Here is a 20,302-nt window from a genome sequence, read left to right as displayed (position 1 = left end):
ACAGGACAGCCTGAAGGTAAACTTGCTGGTTGAGATGGTGGTGAAGAAGGCAAATGTAATGCTGGCATTAATTTCAAGAGGAATAGAATCTAAGAGCAGGGGTGTGATGCTGAGGCTTTATAAGGCATTGATGAGACTTCACTTGGAGGACTGTGAGCAGGTTTGGGCTCCTCGTTTAAGAAAGGATGTGTTGGGGGAAGGATCAGAGGAGGTTCACAAAGATGATTCTGGGCATGAAAGGATTGTTGTACAAGGATTACAGGCTCCTGGCCTGTAATCGTTGGAATTTCGGAAAAGTGGTGGTGGGGGGGAGGGGGGGGGGGTTCTTAATGAAATATTTTGAATGGTGAAAGGAATGAGTGCAGAGTAAATGTAGAAAGGCTGTCCCTTGTGGTGCGCACAATTTCAGGGTTGAAGGGTGTCCGCTTAGAACAGAGATGCAGAAGAATTTCTTCAGCCAGAGGATGGTAAATCAGTGGAATTTGTTGCTACAGATGGTTGTGGAGGCCAGGTCATTGGGTATACAAAGCAGAGATTGATAGATTCTTGATTAGCCAGGGCATCAAAGGTCACTGGGAGAAGGCCAGGCAGTGGCTCTGAGATAGATCAGCTTATGATTGTGGGGCATTATGAATGGTGGGGGGCAGACTCAATGGGCTGAATAGCCTATTTCTGCTCCTACGTCTTATGGTTGTCTCAGTGCAGGTTTGGTGAATGTTGGGTTTCAGTGAGGAGGGCAACTCTGAAGATGAAGTAAAGGTAAGGTTCCTCTTCTTTCACTGCTTCCAAAGCTAGTCAAACATTTCCCTCATAGTTTTAGTCATGGCAAGTGAACTAGCAACCCTGATGACTCATGAAATCACAAGATATAGGAGCGGAAGTAGGCCAAGTGCCCCATTGAGCCTGCTCCACCATCATGAGCTGATCCATCCTCCCACTCAGCCCCACTCCTTCTCCCCGTAACCCTTGTCAATCTCTGTCTTAAGTACACCCAACGACCTCGCTTTCACAGCCACCAGTGGCAACAAATTCCATAGACTCATGACCTTCTGGCTAAAGAAAATTTCTCCACATCTCTGTTTTAATTTGACATCCTTTTATCCTGAAGTTGTGCCCTCTTGTCCTGGACTCCCCTACCATGGGAAACATCCTTGCCACATCTACTCTGTCCAAGCCTTTCAACATTCAAAATGCCTCTTTGAGGCCCCCCTCATCCTTCTGTACTCCAATGAGTACAGTCCAAGAGCAGACAAATGTTCTTCAGACTGCGTGCAGAAAGTGTATCCAGCTGAAGCTTCTGATGCTCTGACTGTGGGAGCTGTGCTTGGATTCATTTTGGAGCACCCACCATACTGAGAAGATTTTGGAAAACATACTTAACCGGTGGCTATTTCTGCAATTTAAGCAGCTAGGAAACAGAGGGAATAGATGCCCATCAGGCAGAGCAGGAGAAGGAAGATCGTGCAAGAGGGCCCTGAAGTTGGCTCCCTTCATAATAGATATGTCACTTTGGATTCTGTTGTGGCTGATGGCTAATCGGGGAGATCATCAATAGCCACCTACAGGACATTATGAATGGTTCTGCTGCACAGGAGAGCAGGAAAAAAGGGTTGCAGGACTTCAGTGGTAAGGGAACAGATAGGTGCTTCGATGGCCACTAAGGAACTTCCAAAGGTGTGTGCCTTCTGGGTGCAAGAAATAGGGATTTCTCGGAGGAACTGTAAGCCATCTGCATGTTGGATTGGGGGGGGGGGGGGTGTCATTGTGGATCTAGGCACTACAATATAAACAAGAATGGGGATGAGGTCCTATAAGCTGAATTAAGGGGCTCAGGAGATAAACTAAAAAGTCAGACCTCAATGGAAGTAATCACAGGATTACTACCAGTGTTACATGCCATAAGAATTAGAATCCCAGAATACAGTAAAATCCCTGTTATCCGGAATTGAGCATCTGGCAGCCTCAAGTAACGGGCAAAAAAAAGTCACGGAAAATAAATAAGTATGGAAGTGTGGCAGATGTAAGTTATGGACATACACCATCATGCTGAAATAGGATAACGAGACCACACCTCAGGTTTCAGCCAGAGAAGAGCAAAAGCATTTATTGACATGCTGTCAAGCTTGATATAGACAAACAACAGGTGGCCTGGCATCATGACATCTAGAGTATGTACTACCTATTGACATTCACGTTGAGTAGGCCAGGGCTTCTCCATAGACCTACGGGTGCTGCTGAGTCACTAGGCCTCATGGCTGTCGTGGCTAGTTGCCAGTAGATAGGAGCCTGTTGTGTCTAGCTTTCATGAGTTTGGAGCTGTTAGTGCTAGTTCTGCCCACTCCCCACCCCCCCAGCATATTGCTACAAAAGTTTAAAATTGGCCCGCCTTGCTGTTTAATGCCTTGGCTAATCACATAATCTCAAGCAACCGGCAAATACACTTATCTGGAATCTACCAATCCCCATACATTCTGGATACTGGGGATTTTAAGTGAACTGTTAGCAGAATAGTTAGTGGCATGAGCGGTAGTGCAGGAGAGAGGATTTCAGATTCCTGGGGCATTGAAACTGGTTCTGAGGAAAGTGGAACTAATGCAAACTAGACGATCTACACCTGGGCAAAGCCTGGATCAATATCCTGGGGGATTGTTTGTTAGTGCTGCTGGAGACAGTTTAAATTAATATGGGATGGGAATCCATGCAGAAATGTAGGAGGAAGCAATGCAGAGACCAAAGCAAATATTAGAATGGGTGCAGAAAGGTCTAACATAAAAGACGCAGCGCCTACTAGATTCCATAAGGACAATGACTGCAAGGGCACTCATTTGAAACAAGTCAATGAAGTTGTGCACAAATCAGTACAGAGTGGCCTGCCTGGACATTATGTGGTTGCAGGGTGGAGATGATCGGGAATTAAATATCCAAGGGTATCAAGTAAATCTGCAGAATTGGCAGGGAGGTGGGTTAACACTCTTAATTAGGAGAGGAGGATAGAAGTGAAAACACAAGGCTGGAGAAACTCAGCAGGTTAAAGAATGTACTTTATGTAGCAAAGGTAAAGATACAGAACCAACGATTTGGGTATGAGCCCTTCATCAAGGTATGAAAATATGGCACCATGAACATGAACAAAATGGTTGGGGGAGGGGTACAGGCCCACAGGCAGTAAGTAATAAGAGGGAGGACAAGCAGTAAACGGGGAGGGAGGATGGCTCTGTGAATGGAGAAGGAAGGGGTGGGAGAGCTGGAGGAAAGAAAACAGAGGGACAGGGAAGAGGAGAATGAAAACTAGGCTGGCAGAAACCGGAGAAGTTGATGTTAATGCCATTCTAATGGAGAGTCCAGATGCTGGTGCTCCCTTTGTGGGCTTCTCTACACCAGAGAGACTGGGAGATCACTTGGCTTTGAACGTGTGAGCCCTATGGACTACTTTAAATTGTAGGAGCGAATAGCGAGGACATAAAGATGAGGTATTAACCAATTTGAAAGTTACATTCCAAGTTTCTTCAGAGACTAAAAGCTGTAGGTCGGAATGCAGGATAGAGACCAAGAATCTGGTTGGGTGCTGCCAGAAGATTGTTCTCAATGCCCCCAAGACCAAGGTGCCACTGTCATATTATTTGGTGGCCTGTAGACTACTCCAACTCCAGTGACATTTTCTTCTCACTATTCCAAATCTCTGCCCAGATTAATTCAGCATTTTTCTCCTTGGACCCTGTACTGTCTCGTACTGTTACCCAAATCTCATCCTTAATTAAGAGCACTAAACCACCTCCCTTACTTTCCCGCCTATCGTTCCAAATCACCTGATGTCCCCTGGATATTTAATTCATAGACATCTTCACCCTCCAGCTATGTCCTACCATTTGAGCAAACAATTTTTCAGGTTGATGAGTTTCAGCTCAAAACATGGATCATTCTTTTTCTCCCACTTGGAACCACTGAGTTCCTCCAGGAGACTGTGTTCGGCTTCAGACTCTGCACCTCAGGCTCCAGTTTGGTGAGTTGCGCCAAAGAGCCTGATTCCATCTTATATAACGATGACTGTACAATTCAAGAAAGTACCAGTTAATTATTTTTGTCGCGCAGCACCTGCCTCTTTCTCAATTCTCCTTTCAGAGAAACAACATTTAGCAGGACTTCAACAAATGGTGCCCTTTGTTGTGAAAACCATTTCATACCGTCAGCTGCACCAGAAAATGCACTGGAACTGCCATGGAGGAGATTGCCTTTCCATTCAAATCTCATTTCCCAGAATTCCTGATACGGAGACATATCTGATGCTGATACCAGTGAAAAAATATTCAGCCTTTAAAATCTCATTGCTCAGTTGATGGACAAAATAAGTGCAGAGGAAAAATTAGTGCTCCACTGACATTCATGTTTGCTAGATGCCAACACCAACTGAATTGAAATCATTTACGTCCTGATAATTGAACGCAAAACCAAACATAACAGCTTGTGCAAATCCTTAAGGCTGATTTTAAAAAAAGATGGAAAATCCTAAAGATGTCAGGTATCCACAAAAAAAAAGCGACGATAGCTTCAAATGATCAGAGGGTCTGGCAGTCAAAAGCAACAGTTCATGCTGCAATTTGATTACCTTTCATTGGAATTAAGACCACTAGATATAGGAGCAGAGATAAGCTCACCATTCTAATTATGAGCCAATCCATTTCCCCACTCAGCCCCACTACTCAGCCTTCTCCCCATCACATTTGATGCCCTGGCTAATCAAGAACCTATTAATCTCTGCCTTAAATTGGGGCCATGTTAAATAAAACCAATGCAGTGAAGGTGGCAGTGGCAGAAGTGGGGACATGCTTGATGAATGGAAGGGAGAATCAGTGTAATTCAGATCATGGGACTAAGTGATAGTATTCTGGGAATGGATCAAGAAAAACTATATTTGAAAATGAAAAAAAGGGAATATATGGTCTGACATTATTAAAATTTATCTTGACTCGATGTTTGATTCATCTTGATAAACTCCTTTTGGTCTCAAAATATGAGGTCAAGAGATTAAATTTAGACATACACCACAGTAACCGGCCGATGAGCCCATGTTGCCCAATTACATCCAACTAACCTACACCCCTGGTCCTGGAGGAAACCCACGCAGATACAAGGAGAATGTACAAACTGCTTCCAGGCAGCATGGGATTCGAACCCTGGTCGCTGGCGCTGTAACAGTGTTGTGCTTTACTGCTGCACTGTGCCGTCCCTAAATCAAATCTAAAAAGTGACTCCTCTTCTTCAGCCATCCATTCTCTTTATCAAGACGGCATCACAAGCTCTCCACAGGAATGATTACGACAGGCAGTGCCAAACAGGTTTCAGTTAATTTACCTTCATTGACTTGTACAACCTCTCTGCAAAGTAGGCAGGTTTGTTCTTCATGTTCTTCACTGCAAGAGAGGACTATATATTAATTATCCAGGAGAAAAATGCATGTTAGAGAGAGTATGAAAAAAGTACAGGACTCACCAATTGCCAATAAAGCATTTTCCAGGCTTCCAGACATCTCTCCCTTAATGCTGGCCTCAATGTCCTTGTTCGCAATCTTCTTGTACTCTTCAAATACTGTATGGTGTTTTAAAAAAAAACGTAGACACTTCAATGATAATAGAAGTTCCTACATCCTTGCCTTGTGCAGTACAGAGGCCCATGTCTGTGGAACTTATTTCCACAGGCGGCTGTTAAAGCAAGATCACTGGGTGCATTGAAGGAAGAGATTGTCAGGTATTTGATTAGTCAGGACATCAAGGATTACGGGGAGAAAGCCGGGGAGTGAGGATGAGTGGGAGGGTGGATCAGCTCTTGATTGGAATGAAGGAGCAGACTCGATGGGCCTACTTCTGCTCCTAGATCTTGTGCTGCCCTGTTATGGCAAAGCTCTGGTAAAAGTATGCCATTGGTCTTGCACCAAATTTCCCCTACTAGTCTGCTATTACGAGCATCCTACTTCTATCTTGCTCATTTGCCTGCCCTGATCCACCCCTTGGTCATCTCAATAATATTACCAGAACAGCTGGTTACCATAACATTGCTCTCTTGGTGATGGTGTGCACAATTTGACACCACAATTCCTAATTTAAAACAGTGACAGCTCTTCAAGCAAAGCCTTACTTACTCTCCTCCACATTATCCCAGTGACAAATTTATAAACCAACCAACATCTGACTAGGCAATCACATTCTAAATCCAACTGGTTATCGAATGCCTTGTACCAAGGTATGTCCTATACTGTCTGGAAGGAGTTTATGTATACTCCCTGTGTCTGTGTGGGTTTCCACCGGGGGTTCCGGTTTCCTCCCACCCTTTAAAATGATGGTTAATTGAGCACAATTGAGAGGCATGGGGATCATGGCAGAAAGGCCTGTAGCCGTGCTGTACGTGTACATTTAAATTTAACATGATAATAAACCAATAAACGTTTAAGAACTCAGAAATTTTATGGGGATATATTATTGTGATTGGGTTGGGGTGGGGGGTGTGGAGAAACAGCCACAAATATAATAACTTACTGTAATCCCATTTTCTGCACACACTGATTTTATGGTTCTAATGAATTGTTGGCCAATTGGCCAGCACCACATTCTGTTAAGGTTATTCTCTGCTCCGTATCTTTTTAAATTCTGGCAATATTTAAGAGTGTTTTTCTCTCAGAGATACAGCATTGTAACAGGCCCTTCCAGCCCACAACCCCCTCCCATTCAAACTGGTGAATTTGCATGGCGTTAATGCCTGGTATTTGTCTTGTAAACGATGACGGTTAATGCATAGACACTTATGTTCAACTTCTGACCTTGCACAGCATTTCCCCGACATCCCTTGAGAAATCACTTTGCATTTACTAGGAAAAATTGCTGTGTTTTCGGTTTCCTCTGCAAATTAGTTTAATTGACGATGTTTGTTGGAGAATCGACTTTTTGTTGAGCCCAGATATATACCTATCCACTTCCAGATAATTAACTGGTGCAGTTATTTAATTTTTCTTACTCATTTATACATTTTCTTTTAAAAGATTCTCCTGCCACTATCTTATATCAAAAAAATCAATTTCTAAATGAAACTCAATTTTTTTTTAGTAGAATGAGGTGTACAAAACTTATGATGGGAGAATGCTTCAAACATCGAACTGAAAGCAGACTCTTCAACCCACATATCCATGTGAACATAATGCCAATTTACACCAAAACTTTGCTACATGCTGCTTCATTCTCCACTTCAGTCTTCCTCTAAGCCTCTTAAATCTACTGTTAAATCTGCTCCTGGCAGCTCATTCCAGGTACAGTAAAACTCCTGGTATCTGGAATTCAAGGCACCAACAATCCCAAGCAACTAGCAAAAATATCAAGGAAAATAATAAATAAATAAACTTTAAAATAAATGAGAATTTGTGAAACACGAAAGTCTGCAGACGCTGTGATTGTAGTAAAAAACAGACAGTAAATGCTGGAGGAACTCAGCTGGTCTCGTAGCATCCATTGGAGGTAAAGATATATTACTGACATTTCTGGCCTGAGCCCTTCAAGGTGTCTAAATAAAGACTGGGGAGAGAAAGAGGGAAGAATGGGAGGGGGAAAAGACAAAAGGTGTTAATTGGTTATGATGAGAGGCAAGTCAAGAATTGATTTTGGCTCCGTGTCAGTAGACAGGGAAAAGGGAAAGGAGAGAGAAAAAGAAAACTAGAGGAAAGGAGACAGGGGAAGAAATTGGAGGGGGGGGGGGCTGGCGTTTTAACGGAAACTGGAGAAGTCAATGTTAATGCCATCCATCTTATCAGAGGTAGTGATCAGTCACTAAAGATGTGTAAGCCTGACTTCACAGCAGAAGGCAATAAAGAAATGGATACATTTCCTTCTGCCAGCTCACACATTCTCTAAATAAAGGATTTCAAGTTAACATTGCTGGACCTGCCAACTGCCAGGTTAGCTCAAAGAAAATGTGTGTTAATTTCGCACCAGCCTAACCGATTTCTCCACTGAAGGAGGGCTTTTTACTCCAAAAATATTCACTTCACTATTTTGAGAAGTACTGTCGCAGAGACTCTTCCTTTCCTAAGTAGCAGTTGTGTCTCATTTTTGTACACATCCCACATTATTGCATAAAGTATAATTTGTTGGCCAGACTACAGCTGATAAATGCCAGAGTTCTGTAAAAGTTGAAAATGATCTTATGATGGTAGAATGCTTTACTTCATGATTTGTATTGTAGTTTCTCTGCTAGGCTCTTGCTCATTGTTTCCTCGGGAAATAGGCCAAAGTTTTGTCACTTCATCTCAAAAAGGACAGATTTCTAATGTACAAATTCTTTTCACACCAAACGAATAATGTGCCCAGTGGGGTGCAAATACCTGGTCATGTCTAGCGATATTTCAGTGCAATACTTCATGGGTTAGGAGAGAAAATGATGCCTTAAGAGAAAAAGGGAATATGGGCTTATTGCCAAGTTGTAAGTCTACTATAATATGACAAAAGATAACTCTGTGAATCGGATCCTTTATCTGAAAGAAAAAAAATTTGCAGAAACTAATTAGAGGACAGAGGGAATGATATTCAGCAGGTTGAATTTCCTTCCTCACTGAGGTAAATATTCTTGATTGTACTTTCTCATGAATTGGGGTGAATAGAAGAGGAATATCACACGGTTCTATATTCTCAGAGATCCAGTTAATCCTTCTTGTTGTCCTGGTCAATAATTCCTCCAAAAAAATGTAATAGCATAATCATTTATGGGAGGTTGCTGTATACAGATTGGTTGTCATGTTTCCAGATTTTCTGATTTACTTGTTGGAGTACAGAAGGATGAAGGGAAACTTTATAGAGGCATTTTAAATGCTAAAAGGCGTGGACAGAGAAGATGTAGCAAGGTTGTTTCCTATGGTAGGGAAGTCTAGGACAAGAGGGCACAACCTCAGGATGAAAGGGTATTAATTTAAAACAGAGTTGCCGAAAAAGGCCTTTAGCCAGAGGGTCATGTGTCTGTGAAACTTGTTGCCACAGGCGGCCGTTGAAGCAAGGTGGTCGGGTGTGTTTAAGGCAGAGATTGACAGGTATTTGATTAGTCGGGGCATCAAGGGTTACGGGGAGAAGGACTGGGGCTGAGTGGGAGGATGGATCAGTTCATGGTTAGAATGGCAGAACAGACTCAGTGGACTGAATGGCCTACTTCTGCTCCTATATCTTGTGAGAAGAATGATGACTAGTACTACATTGGCTGTAAAGTACTTTGGGCAATAAAAATGGACTGCACACATGTTGGGATTGCAGACGTCTAGGCCTAATGCCAGCGAGTGAGTCCAAGGCAAGAGGACGTGTTGTTCAACATTGATAATCTGGGCATGAAAATGCTTCCCGGGACATCAAAAAAACTACCTTTTCAAACAGAAAATACAATTGGATCCTTTAAATTTCATCGAAAGGGGCAGAAGAACTTTTAACTTTTAGTCTGGAAGGTGAAGTTTCCAAGAGCACACCACTTACTCAGCAGTACCAGGGGACATTGACCCCAATTTCATGCTCATATGTTTGCAGTGGGTTTGGAAGCACATGGCATATATCTGCATTTCACAATTACAGAGTTGATTAGGCAGTTGGTGATATTCCTTTGACGAATGCTGGGCAGCTGCAACCCACCCCCTGCAACTGGATCCTTGGCTTCCTCATCAGAAGACCACAGTCAGTACGAATTGGAAACAATGTCTTCTCCTCACTGACAATCAACACAAGTGCAGCTCGAGGATGTGGGCTTAGCCCACTGCTCTACTTGATCTACGCCCAAGAGTGTGTGGCCAGGTACAATTCCAATTTGCCGACGACACCACAGTTGTTGGCAGAATCACAAGTGTACAAGGAGGTCACACCAACAATTTTGCACTCCATGTTAGCAAAACCAAGGGACTGATTGTAGACTTCAGGAGGAAATCAGCAGATTGTGAACCAGTCGACATCAAGGGGTTGGCAGGGGAGAAGGTTGGGTTATGTGCAATGAACACGAGGTCGTTAGGGAATTATAGGTCATAGAACCTCTGGGAAGCAGCGATCATAACATGGTTGAATTTAATTTAAAATTTGAAAAGTAAAAATAATTATCAAATGCATCAATTTTTCAGTGGAATAAAGGAAATTACAGTGGTATGAGAAAGGAACTAGCTCTTGGAAAGCACACTAATTGGAGGATCAGAGCAGGACTGGAAGATATTTTTGCAAGTAATAAAAAAGGCATGCAGGATAGATATATTCCAAGGAAAAAGAAATTTGTCCAAGCAAAGATGATACCATTGTGGCTAACCAAAGAAGTGAAGCCTCAGATAAAAGCAAAGGAGAGGGCAAACATGGAAGCTAAAATTAGTGGGAAATCAGAGGACTGGGATTCCTTTCAACAATTACAGAAAGAGACAAAAAATGTCATTCGGAAAGAAAAGATGAACTATGAAAGGAGATTAGCTAACAATATTAAAAACGACAATAAGAACTTTTTCAAACATAAGAAATAAAAGAGAGACACGTGTTGACATAGGACCGATAGAAAATGATGCTGGGGAAATTGTAATGGGTTATAAAGAGATGGCAGAGGAACTTAATCAATATTTTGCATCTGTCTTCACTGTGGAAGACATTAGTAATATCCCAGACAGCGAGTTAGATTCGGTTAGGGTTACTAGAAAAATTGTGCTAAACAGATTCAAGATTGATAAATCTCCTGGGCCAGATGAGGTGCATCCCCAGGTTTTGAAAGAGGTGGCTTTGGAGATTGCAGATCCATTGGCGATGATTTTCCAGAAATCGATAGATTCTGGAGAGATTCCAGAGGATTGGAAGGTGGCAAATGTGGTTCCGCTGTTTAAGAAAGGTGGGAGACAGAAAAGAGGAAACTATAGGCCGATTAATCTGACGTCGGTGATCAGGAAGATATTAGAATCGATCCTCAAGGATGAGGTGATGAAATACCTAGAGATGCATGACAGGATAGGTCCAAGTCAGCATGGTTTTTTTAAAGGGTAGATCCTACCTGACCAACCTATTAGAGTTTTTTGAAGAAATCTCAAGTAGGATAGACAAAAGAGAGGCTGTGGATGTTATCTATTTAGATTTTCAAAAGGCTTTAAATAAGGTGCCACATATCAGACTGCTAAATAAGATGAGGGCCCATGGAATTACAGGGAAGTTATTAAACTGGATGGAAAAGTGGCTGATAGGCAAGAAGCAAAGGGTTGAAATTAAGGGTTCGTGTTCTGGATGGGTGCCTGTAACTACTGGTGTTCCGCAGGGGTCAGTAGTGGGGCCACTGCTGTTCACAATTTATATTAATGATTTGGATTGTGGTGTAAATGGTTTTGTGGCCAAATTTGCGGATGACACCAAAATAGGTGGCGGAGTAGGAAATGTAGTAGAAACCGTGAAGTTGCAGAAGGATATAGAAAGATTAGGAGTCTGGGCAAAATTATGGTAGATGAGATTTAACACAGAGAAATGTACAGTTGTACATTTTGGCACTGGAAACAAACAGGCAGAATACTATTTGGATGGGGTGAAAATTCAGACCTTGGATGTGCAAAGGGACCTGGGTGTCTTCGTGCAAGGAAACCTAAAAGTTAATAACCAGGTGGGATTGGTAGTGAAGAAAGCGAATGCTATGTTGGCATTCATTTCAAGAGGAATAGTGTACAAGAGTAAAGAGGTGTTGATGAGACCCCATTTGGAGAACTGTGTGCAGTTTTGGGCCCCTTATCTTAGAAACGATGTGATGTTGTTGGAGAAGCTGCAGAGGAGATTTACTAGGATGATTCCCGGAATGCAGGGGCTAATGTATGAGGAGTGTTTGGCAGCTCTTGGGTTGTATTCATTGGAGTATAGGAGAATGAGAGGAGATCTCATAGAGGCTTTCCGTATTTTGAAAGGTTTAGATAGGGTGGATGCGGGTAAGGTTTCCTTTGATGGGTGAATCAGGTACAAGGGTCATAGTCTGAAAATTAGAGGTTATCCATATAAAACAGAGATTAGGAAGAACTTCTTTAGCCAGAGGAACTGGTGCCATATATAGGAGTAGAGGCCAGATCACTGGGAATATTTAAACAAGAAATAGACAGGCATCTCATTAGTGAGGGCATCAAGGGATATGGGGAAAAGGCCAGAAATTGGAACTAGTGTAGAGTAACTTAGTGTAGTATTACTCAATGGGCCTAGTGGCCTCCTTCTCTTCCTTTGTCTTGTGATCTTGTGAACTTCAAATACCTGGGTGTCAACATCTCTGAGGGTCTTTCCTGGAGCCTCCACGTCGATGCAATCATGAAGAAGACTCGCCAGCGGTGACACTTTGTGAGGAGTTTGAGGAGATTCAGTATAAATTTTAAATTTAGCCAGTAATGGGCCATTTCAGCCCATGTCCATGCTGTACAATTTACACCTAATTAACCTACCATCCCAGTACGTTTTGAAGGGTGGGAGGAAACCAGAGATCCCAGGGAAAAGCCACACAGACATAGGGAGAGCATACAAACTCCTTATGGACAGCACGATTCAAACCTTGGTCCCGTTTGCTGGCGCTGTAAAGGCATTGTGCTAACTGCTATGCCAACCATGCTGCCCAAAGACTCTCAAAAACTTCTACAAGTGTTCCGTGGAGAGCACTCTAGCTGGTTGCATCACTGTCTGGTATGGAGGGGCCAACGCTCAGGACAAGAAAAATCTCCAGAGGGTTGTTAACTCGTCTTGCAATATCAGACACCAGACTTCAATCCATCGAGGACATCTACAAGAGGATGTGTCTTAATAAAGCAGCCTCTATCTTCAAGGACCCCCACCACCCAGGCCATGCTCTCTTCACTCTGCTACCATTGGGGATAAGATACAGGAGCCTGAAGACGAGCACTCAGCTGCACAAGGACAGCTTCTTCCCCGTTGCCATCAGATTCCTGAGTGATCATTGCCTGACTTTGACTATTTTTCTTGCAGTATTTTTATTATTTATTTTGTAAGGTGATTTATACTGTATAAATGTTTGCTCTGTAATGCTGCCACAAAGCAACAAATTTTGTGACTCGTTCATGACAATAAATTCATATTCTGATGAAATACCAAACAAGTTTTGACCTAGAATATTAAGTGAGTGCGAGAGAGAGAGAGAGAGATTTTACCTCTTTTCAAATGCGTGGCGTTCCTGATACAGAGAATGCTCAGAAATGCAACTTCATCTGTTCCCCATTGTTTCTCACCAGCCTCATACAGTGTCTAGGATGCAAAAGATGGAACTTGGAAATAGGACACATCACTGTCTACTGATTAACATCTGAAGCCAGAAGTGACAGAATTAGACGTTTGCAAATCAGAGATCCAAACCCGTACATTAAAATCATCGAGAGAGTCTTGCATTCAGATCTCGGATTTGGTAATAGAGTAAACTGCACTTTTAGCTGACAAGGTAGTTTGCATAAGAGGTTTCTTTTAGAACAAGACTTAGAGTCCAGTGATTAAAAAAAAGTATTCGAAGTTCTAAAGTAGGGGTCTCCAAAGTGGTCGATACTGAACCCTGGGGGCTGATGGGACTATCCAAGGGTTTGAAAAATGCGAAGTGGTCAAAAGGGGGTTGATAAATGCCATGGGGTCGATTGTAAAGCCCAAGGTCCCCACACCTGCCTGGGAGCTTGAAGTCCCCGCTCCTGCCCGGGAGCCCGATGTCCCCGCTCCTGCCCGGGTGTCTGAGGTCCCCACTCCTGCCTGGGTGCCCGAGGCGATCTTTTCAATGCAGACGATACCGCATCCGATATTGAGAACGAAGTCGCTGTTGCTGCTCCATCTGCTGAAGGGACCCAGCTCCATTTGCATCTTCCTGGCCAAAAGCCAAGGGTTTTTTTTTACTGTTATTGTAATCGCTTGGTTGTTGTAAAGCTTGGAGTAAAGCCTTAGCTTTATTTTCAAGTATGTAATGAAAATCTACTTGATTATTTTTGTTTATTTTAGTTTTTGTACATGCCTGTGGGTCAAGGATTCCATGAAGGAGGTCGATAGTGTATAAACTTTGGGAACCCCAGTTCTAAAGGAACAAGCACTTGACACATAGCCTTCAACACCAAGGCAATTCAAGTGCTCATCTGGATGCTTCTTAAAGGCTGACAACAATTCTCCTCCCAACACACTCTCCGGTGGTGTATTCCATGTAAAATAAAATCCCTGGTATCCGGAATTCAAGCAACTGGCAACCCCAACCAACTGGCAGAGAGAAAAAAAAAATTAAAATAAGAATAAATAAAAATGTAAATAGAAGTTTAAAATGGTTAATGTTCTCCGAAGCCACACACAAGTCCTTTGAGTAGATGGAGCAAACATTCAGCCAGTGGAGTGCCCTGGTTGTGCCCCGCTCACAGGAGGCGCCCAGGATGAAGAAGAGCCGGCTGACACTACACATCACTGGGGCAACTCTCCCACAGTGCCCCCCATCCCTGCCTAATATTAAATGTATTAGTAAGACTTTATCTGTAAATTTGTTGATGGGGGGGGGGGGGTTTAATTATGATGGTAGCATGGTTAGCAGAGTGCTGTTGCACTGCTGAGCCCAGGGTTCAAATTTTGATTTTCTAAATTATGGTATGAAAGTGAACTTTATATAATGAAAGACTACAATATTGATTTCTTTAAAAAAACCCAAAACACTAATTGTTTTACATTTTGCACAGTCTTTTGTCTTTTAAAGTGTGTATTCTCATTGCACGTGTATTAGTTAGGCATTGTAAGAGTCTCAGGCAATTGGAAAGTTCTGCAATCCCCCTACGTGCCGGATACCAGGGATTTTACTGCCCTCGCCATTCTCTGGTTGAGCATAGTCCCCTTCAACCACAGGCAGTTGACCAAATACATAGTAAAAACTGCAATGAAAAGCTCCAGAAATTCCAGCCCCTTTTTGAAACAGGGGCTGCAGCCCACTAAAAAAGTGCTGGGGGAACTTATCTGGTCACACAGCACCCACAGGAAGAATGAAAGCCATTGATTCTTCCTCAGGAAAGTCACAAATCAGACAGGCACTTCAATAAAAATGTTGTCAGATGACCACAGCTTGTCAGGGAAGAGGTAATAGGAGATATACCTGGGAATGTAGAAGAAAAAGAAATTGAGAAGGAATGGGGAGAGGGTAAGAAATATTACTCTCTTATTGAGGAAGGGAGATAATGGGGAGCTGGAGGGAGACAGAGGGATGAAGGAAAGAAAGATCCTGGAAGGGAGTGAATGGGCATTGGAGAAGTTGATATTATGCCCTCTTGTTAGAGACTGCTACATAGAATACAAGGGGTTATTCCTCCAATTGTGAAGGCAGCCTCAAATTTGCAGTACACAAGGCCTTGGACAGACATGTCGGTGTGACAATGAAATGTGGAAATGAAGTGGTTGGCCACTGGGAGTTCCTTGATGTGGCAGCAGACAGCGAAGGTGCTCAATGAAATGATCTCCCAGTCTGTGAGCAGTCTCCCCGAAGTGGAGGAGGCCACATCGGGGCCACACAATGCAGTAAATGACCCTTTGTAGATTCACAAAAGTGTTGCTTCCCTTGGAAGAACTGTGGCCTTGAAAAGTGGTGAGGGAGGAGGTGTAAATGCTGGTGTTGCACCTCTTGCAGGACATAGGGGTAGGGACCAAGGGGGTGACTGATAGGAAGGGATGAGTGGATACGGACTGCAAATGGAGTGATCCCTGGAGAGGAGAGGGGGGGGGGGGAGGTGTGACTGGAGGTGGGATCTCACTGTCGGTGACAGAAATTATGTTGGATGCAGAGGCTGATAGGGAGGTAGATAAGGATGAGGGGAACCCTGTCCTTGTCTCTAATTGGGGATGGGAGGGGTCTGGGCAGATGTGCGGGAAATAGAACTAATGTGGGCGAGGACTGAGTTAATGGTAGTAGAGGTAAGCCACATTTTCTGGGATGGAAAGCTTCACCTTGGGACTAGATGCAGCAGAGAGAGAGAGGAACTGAGAAAAAGGGATAGAATCCTTACAGAAGACAGGGTGGGAAAGGGAGTAGTCAAGGTAACTGTGGAAATTAGTGGGTTTATAGAAGACATCCAGAGATAGATTGCCTCCTGAATTGCAGACAGAGTGATTGAGAAAGGTGAGAGGGGTGTCAGAGATGGGCCAAGTGAATTTGTCAGTGTGGAAGTTGGCAGAAAAATGGCTAAAGTCGATGAGTTCCTCATGGGTGCAGGAGGCAGCTCCAATGTAGTCGCTGATGTAATAGAGGAAGAGTTGAGGAACCTTCCCTGGGTAGGCTTGCTTCACAAGAGATAAGTATAGCAGGGGTTGCAGTGGCAGGTCAAGTCAGGGATGTAGCATTGTGTAACCCTTTCATCTATTTTCTGTCATTACCGACCTTTGCATCCTTCTTGGCTTGTTGCTCATCAACATGGTTTCCTTCATCTCGGTTGCCCTGTTAAAAAGCAAACACAAATTTTAAGCATTGATTTCATGAAAATTTGAAAGGTATTTGAGGAAGGAGATATTTGGGTGACACACAGCACAGTTTAAGGATGGCAGATATTGCAGGCTCTATTCAAAGCCTTAACATCGCCCAGGTCCAACTCACTGCTCGGCAGTTGCAGCAACAAAGGTGATGACAAGGGGAACCCAGAGTCCACCCACAGGATGCTACTGCTTCCAAACTGGATAAACTGGTGGAGAAGCCGTCCTCACTGGGACTCAGCGCCTCTCTCCGTAACTGGACTTCTGATCAAAAAAGTCCAGTCTGTCCGGGTCAGTAGCAGAATGTCGAGTATCATCACACTGAGCACTGGCGTACTTCAGAGCTGTGTGCTCATCCCGCTCCTGTTCACGCTACTGACGCACGACTGCATCGCCAGATCCAGCTCCAACAGGGTCATCAAGTTTGCAAATGACACAACAGTCACCGGCCTTGTCAGCAACACAATGAATCGCACTACAGAGAAGAGGGGGAAAATCTCGTGAAATGACGTGATGGTATCAACCTGAGTGTCAAGATGGACAAGACGAAGGAGATGGTTGTGGAAGTTAAAAGGATCAGGAACGACCACCTTCCACTAGATATCAGCAACTCTGTTTGGATAGACAGCACCTAGTTCCTTAGACTTCACTTAACTACTGACCTATCATGGACACGCAACATCTCCTCATTTGTCAGGAGGGCACAACAGCAATTGCACTTCTTGAGAAGACTGAGGAGGGCAAGGCTACTGGCCACCATAATGTCAACCTTCTACAGGAGCTCAATTGAGAGTGTTCTGGTCGTCTACATCACAGTGTGGCACAGTTGCTACAGACAAAATGGATCAGGGTCAATCCACAGTTACATAAGAGTGGCAGAGAGGATCACTGGAGTCTCCCTCCCCCACCCCCGTTGACATGATCTACTGGGATCATTGTCTGAAGAGGACTCGCAAAATCTTTAAGGATCCCTCCTACCCCGCACACAGCATCTTTCAGCTACTCCCATCAGGGAAGAGACCCAGGAGTATCAGAGCCAGCACCACCAGGCTGAGGAACAGCTTCTTCCCACGGGCAGTGAGAAAGCTGAATGGCTGCTGAACTACTCATACAATCCCTCTGAGACTCTACTATTTATTTAACAATATTTATTTATTTTTCTATATGTACATCATATAAATCACTTTAAATATGTGTGCTACGTCTAGATATGTGTTTGCATGTTTTTACACCAAGGATAAACATGAACTAATGTCATAATGAAAAGCACGTCAGTGCCTCTACTTCCTCAGGAGTTTGACATTGGAAACCCTGGCAAATTTCTGCAGATGTGTGGTGGAAAGAGTGCTGTATCTGGTATGGGGACACCAATACCCCTGCGCAGAAAACCCTACAAAAGGATTTGGATACAGCCCAGACATCACCTCCCCACCGTTGAGGGTATCAACAGGGAAGCCTGCCGTCGGAGAGCATCAGCAATCATCAAGGATCTACACCAACCGGCACTCGCTCTGTTCTCGCTGCTGCCACAGGACCCACCCCACCAGCTTCAGGAACAGCTGCTCCACCTCTACCATCAGACTCATCAACGAAAAACACAATCGGGGACTCATTGCACATTATTTATTACTGAGTGTATATTTTTTCTTTTGTATTGTTGTTGGTTTATGTTTCTTTCTTTTTAAAAGTTTCTCTTTTGTTTTCACATCTTTTCTTGAGTACAGTTTTTTTTCCCACTATTGATAAGTAGTTATTTTGTCCATCCTGCAGGAGAAAGAATCTCAGGGTTGTATGTGATGTCATTTATGTACTCTGATAATAAATATGAACTTTGAACAGTGTACCAAGAAAAGTTTCAGAAGTCTGGTACCCATTGAACCTAGAGGGGCTGGTCTTCAGGCTTCTGAACCTTCTTCCTAAAAGTAGCAGTGAGAGGAGGTTGTGGTCAGGGTGATGGGGTCTTTTGTGATGTTGGGTGCCTTCTTGAGGCAATACCTCACACAAATGTGTTCATTTTATGGGAGGTCAGAATGTGTGATGGACCTGGCCAGATTTGTTACCTTCTACATTCCTGGGCACTCAAATCATCAAACCAAGCCATGATGCAACCAGCCAGTATACTTTACACAGTGTAATGTCCACATTTGATATAACATTTAATGATAAGCCAAATCTCTACAGATTCATTTTACAAAGTTGAGGCACTGGTGTGGCTTCTTCTTGGCTGCCTTGATGTGCTGGCTCCAGGAGAGGTTTTCTCAAAATGGACTTCAAGGAATTTGAAGGTTCTGACTGTCAATATGTACAGGTGTGTGGTACTTTGCCCTTCATGTGCTAATCCACAATAACCTCGTTGAGCCCTGGTGTCAATAAGTTCTGGCACCACACAGCCAGATCTTGATCTCCATCTTGTACTCTGCTTTCCAGTAATCCAGCCGACATCAGTGGTGTCATCAGCGAATTTGTTGATCGAGTTGGAGCCCAACTTGGCCGCACAGTCATCAATGTCCAGGGGATAGAGCAGGCAATGATATCTTGGAGTGCCTAGTTCAGAGGAGGTGGTATTACCGATTTAAATTGATTGGAGTCTGCCAATGAGTAAGTTGAGGATCCAGACAGAGTCCCACATCCTTTAGTTTGATCAGGTTTTTCTGGCTTGATGGTGTTGGAATACAGAGCTGTAATCAATGAACAACAGCCTGTTCCTATGGCAGATTTAGGAGATCTAATGCACAGTTGAGAGCCAAGGAGTTGGTGTCTGCCAACGATCTAATGTGGTGATAGGCAGAGTGAGCTGGGGACTGACCTGGTCCATAACCAACCACATCTGTCAATGCCCCTGGCCGATAGTCATCACCTTGCTCCAAGCCTTGTCACAGGTGTTGAGCACCTGTCTGAGATGCCGACTCTGTCTGCAAGTTTCTCTTTGTGTTGGTAATGGCTTTTCGAAGGTTGTACCTGATCTTTCTGTACGTTGTCAAAAATCCTGACCTAAACACCGCAGATCTGGTCTTCAATAATTGGTTTATCCATGGCTTCTGATTAGGATAAACTTAGATAGTCTTAGGGATACACTTGTCTGTGGATTTTTTGACAAAGTCTGTAACCACTTTGGCATATGCATCTGCTGCTGAGCCCTTGAATGTTGCCTGGTTCACCAACTCCAGATTTTTAAAACGTCTAAGGAGGTAATTCAACATGTAGATTCATAAAAGAGACAGGAATTGAGTATTTGGAAAATGCAAATTCTTGATCAGGACAAAGCAACACAAATACTACGTGTGAACAAGTCCAACTTTCAACCCAGGTCAGAGACTGTTGAGGTGGATAGGACCAACCTGATAGCAATGTCTTGCATGCTGAATGGAGCCTCATCCATATCCAACCTGTTAAAGTTGGGAGTTAATCACAAAGTTGACAGATTTTAAACATTTACTGAATTGAGAAAACATCCTTTATGAATTTATAAACATTGACATTTGAATTTCTTAATATTGATTGCAACCCAAAAGCAAGAGCAAAGGTTATTGTTCCAGCAAGGTTGTGGTGCTGGCAGTGTTAACAGCAAAGCTCTGTTCCTTACCGTTGCAAGAGACACGAGCACTCTTTGGAACATGTGAGAAGTGTCCCCACAGATATCGTCCTCCAGATTCTTGCCAAACTCTGAAGAAAAAAAATATCCAATCGTCAACAAATGAAAGCCAAAAAAAATACCAGACTCTGATTCCCAAATTGGAGATAGATAATATTTGTTCAAGCCAGCCACACTGAATCAATACTTTTAAAAATGTAATTTAAATCCTTCTATAGCTCTCTCAACTCAGATCACCAGAGTACAGTGGTTAAATCTACCA

The 20,302-nt window shown here is 43.3% G+C and overlaps 1 protein-coding gene across 3 annotated transcripts in view; it reads right to left on the bottom strand.

Moving 5' to 3' along the window:
* Nucleotides 1-20,302, bottom strand: part of LOC138753906 (annexin A4-like) — a 94,925-nt gene that overhangs the window by 11,512 nt on the left and 63,111 nt on the right. For all 3 annotated transcript variants that reach the window (XM_069917453.1, XM_069917454.1, XM_069917455.1), the window contains 5 exons: nt 20,032-20,111; nt 16,360-16,416; nt 13,142-13,235; nt 5,488-5,583; nt 5,350-5,408 (listed from right to left, as the gene is read on the bottom strand). In XM_069917453.1, the coding sequence (XP_069773554.1) occupies nt 5,350-5,408; nt 5,488-5,583; nt 13,142-13,235; nt 16,360-16,416; nt 20,032-20,111 (386 nt within the window). The remainder of the gene's footprint in view (nt 1-5,349; nt 5,409-5,487; nt 5,584-13,141; nt 13,236-16,359; nt 16,417-20,031; nt 20,112-20,302) is intronic.

This window comes from Narcine bancroftii, chromosome 2 (genome assembly GCF_036971445.1).
Source record: "Narcine bancroftii isolate sNarBan1 chromosome 2, sNarBan1.hap1, whole genome shotgun sequence".
Classification (NCBI taxonomy): domain Eukaryota; kingdom Metazoa; phylum Chordata; class Chondrichthyes; order Torpediniformes; family Narcinidae; genus Narcine; species Narcine bancroftii.
This window is presented reverse-complemented; position numbering and strand designations above follow the sequence as displayed.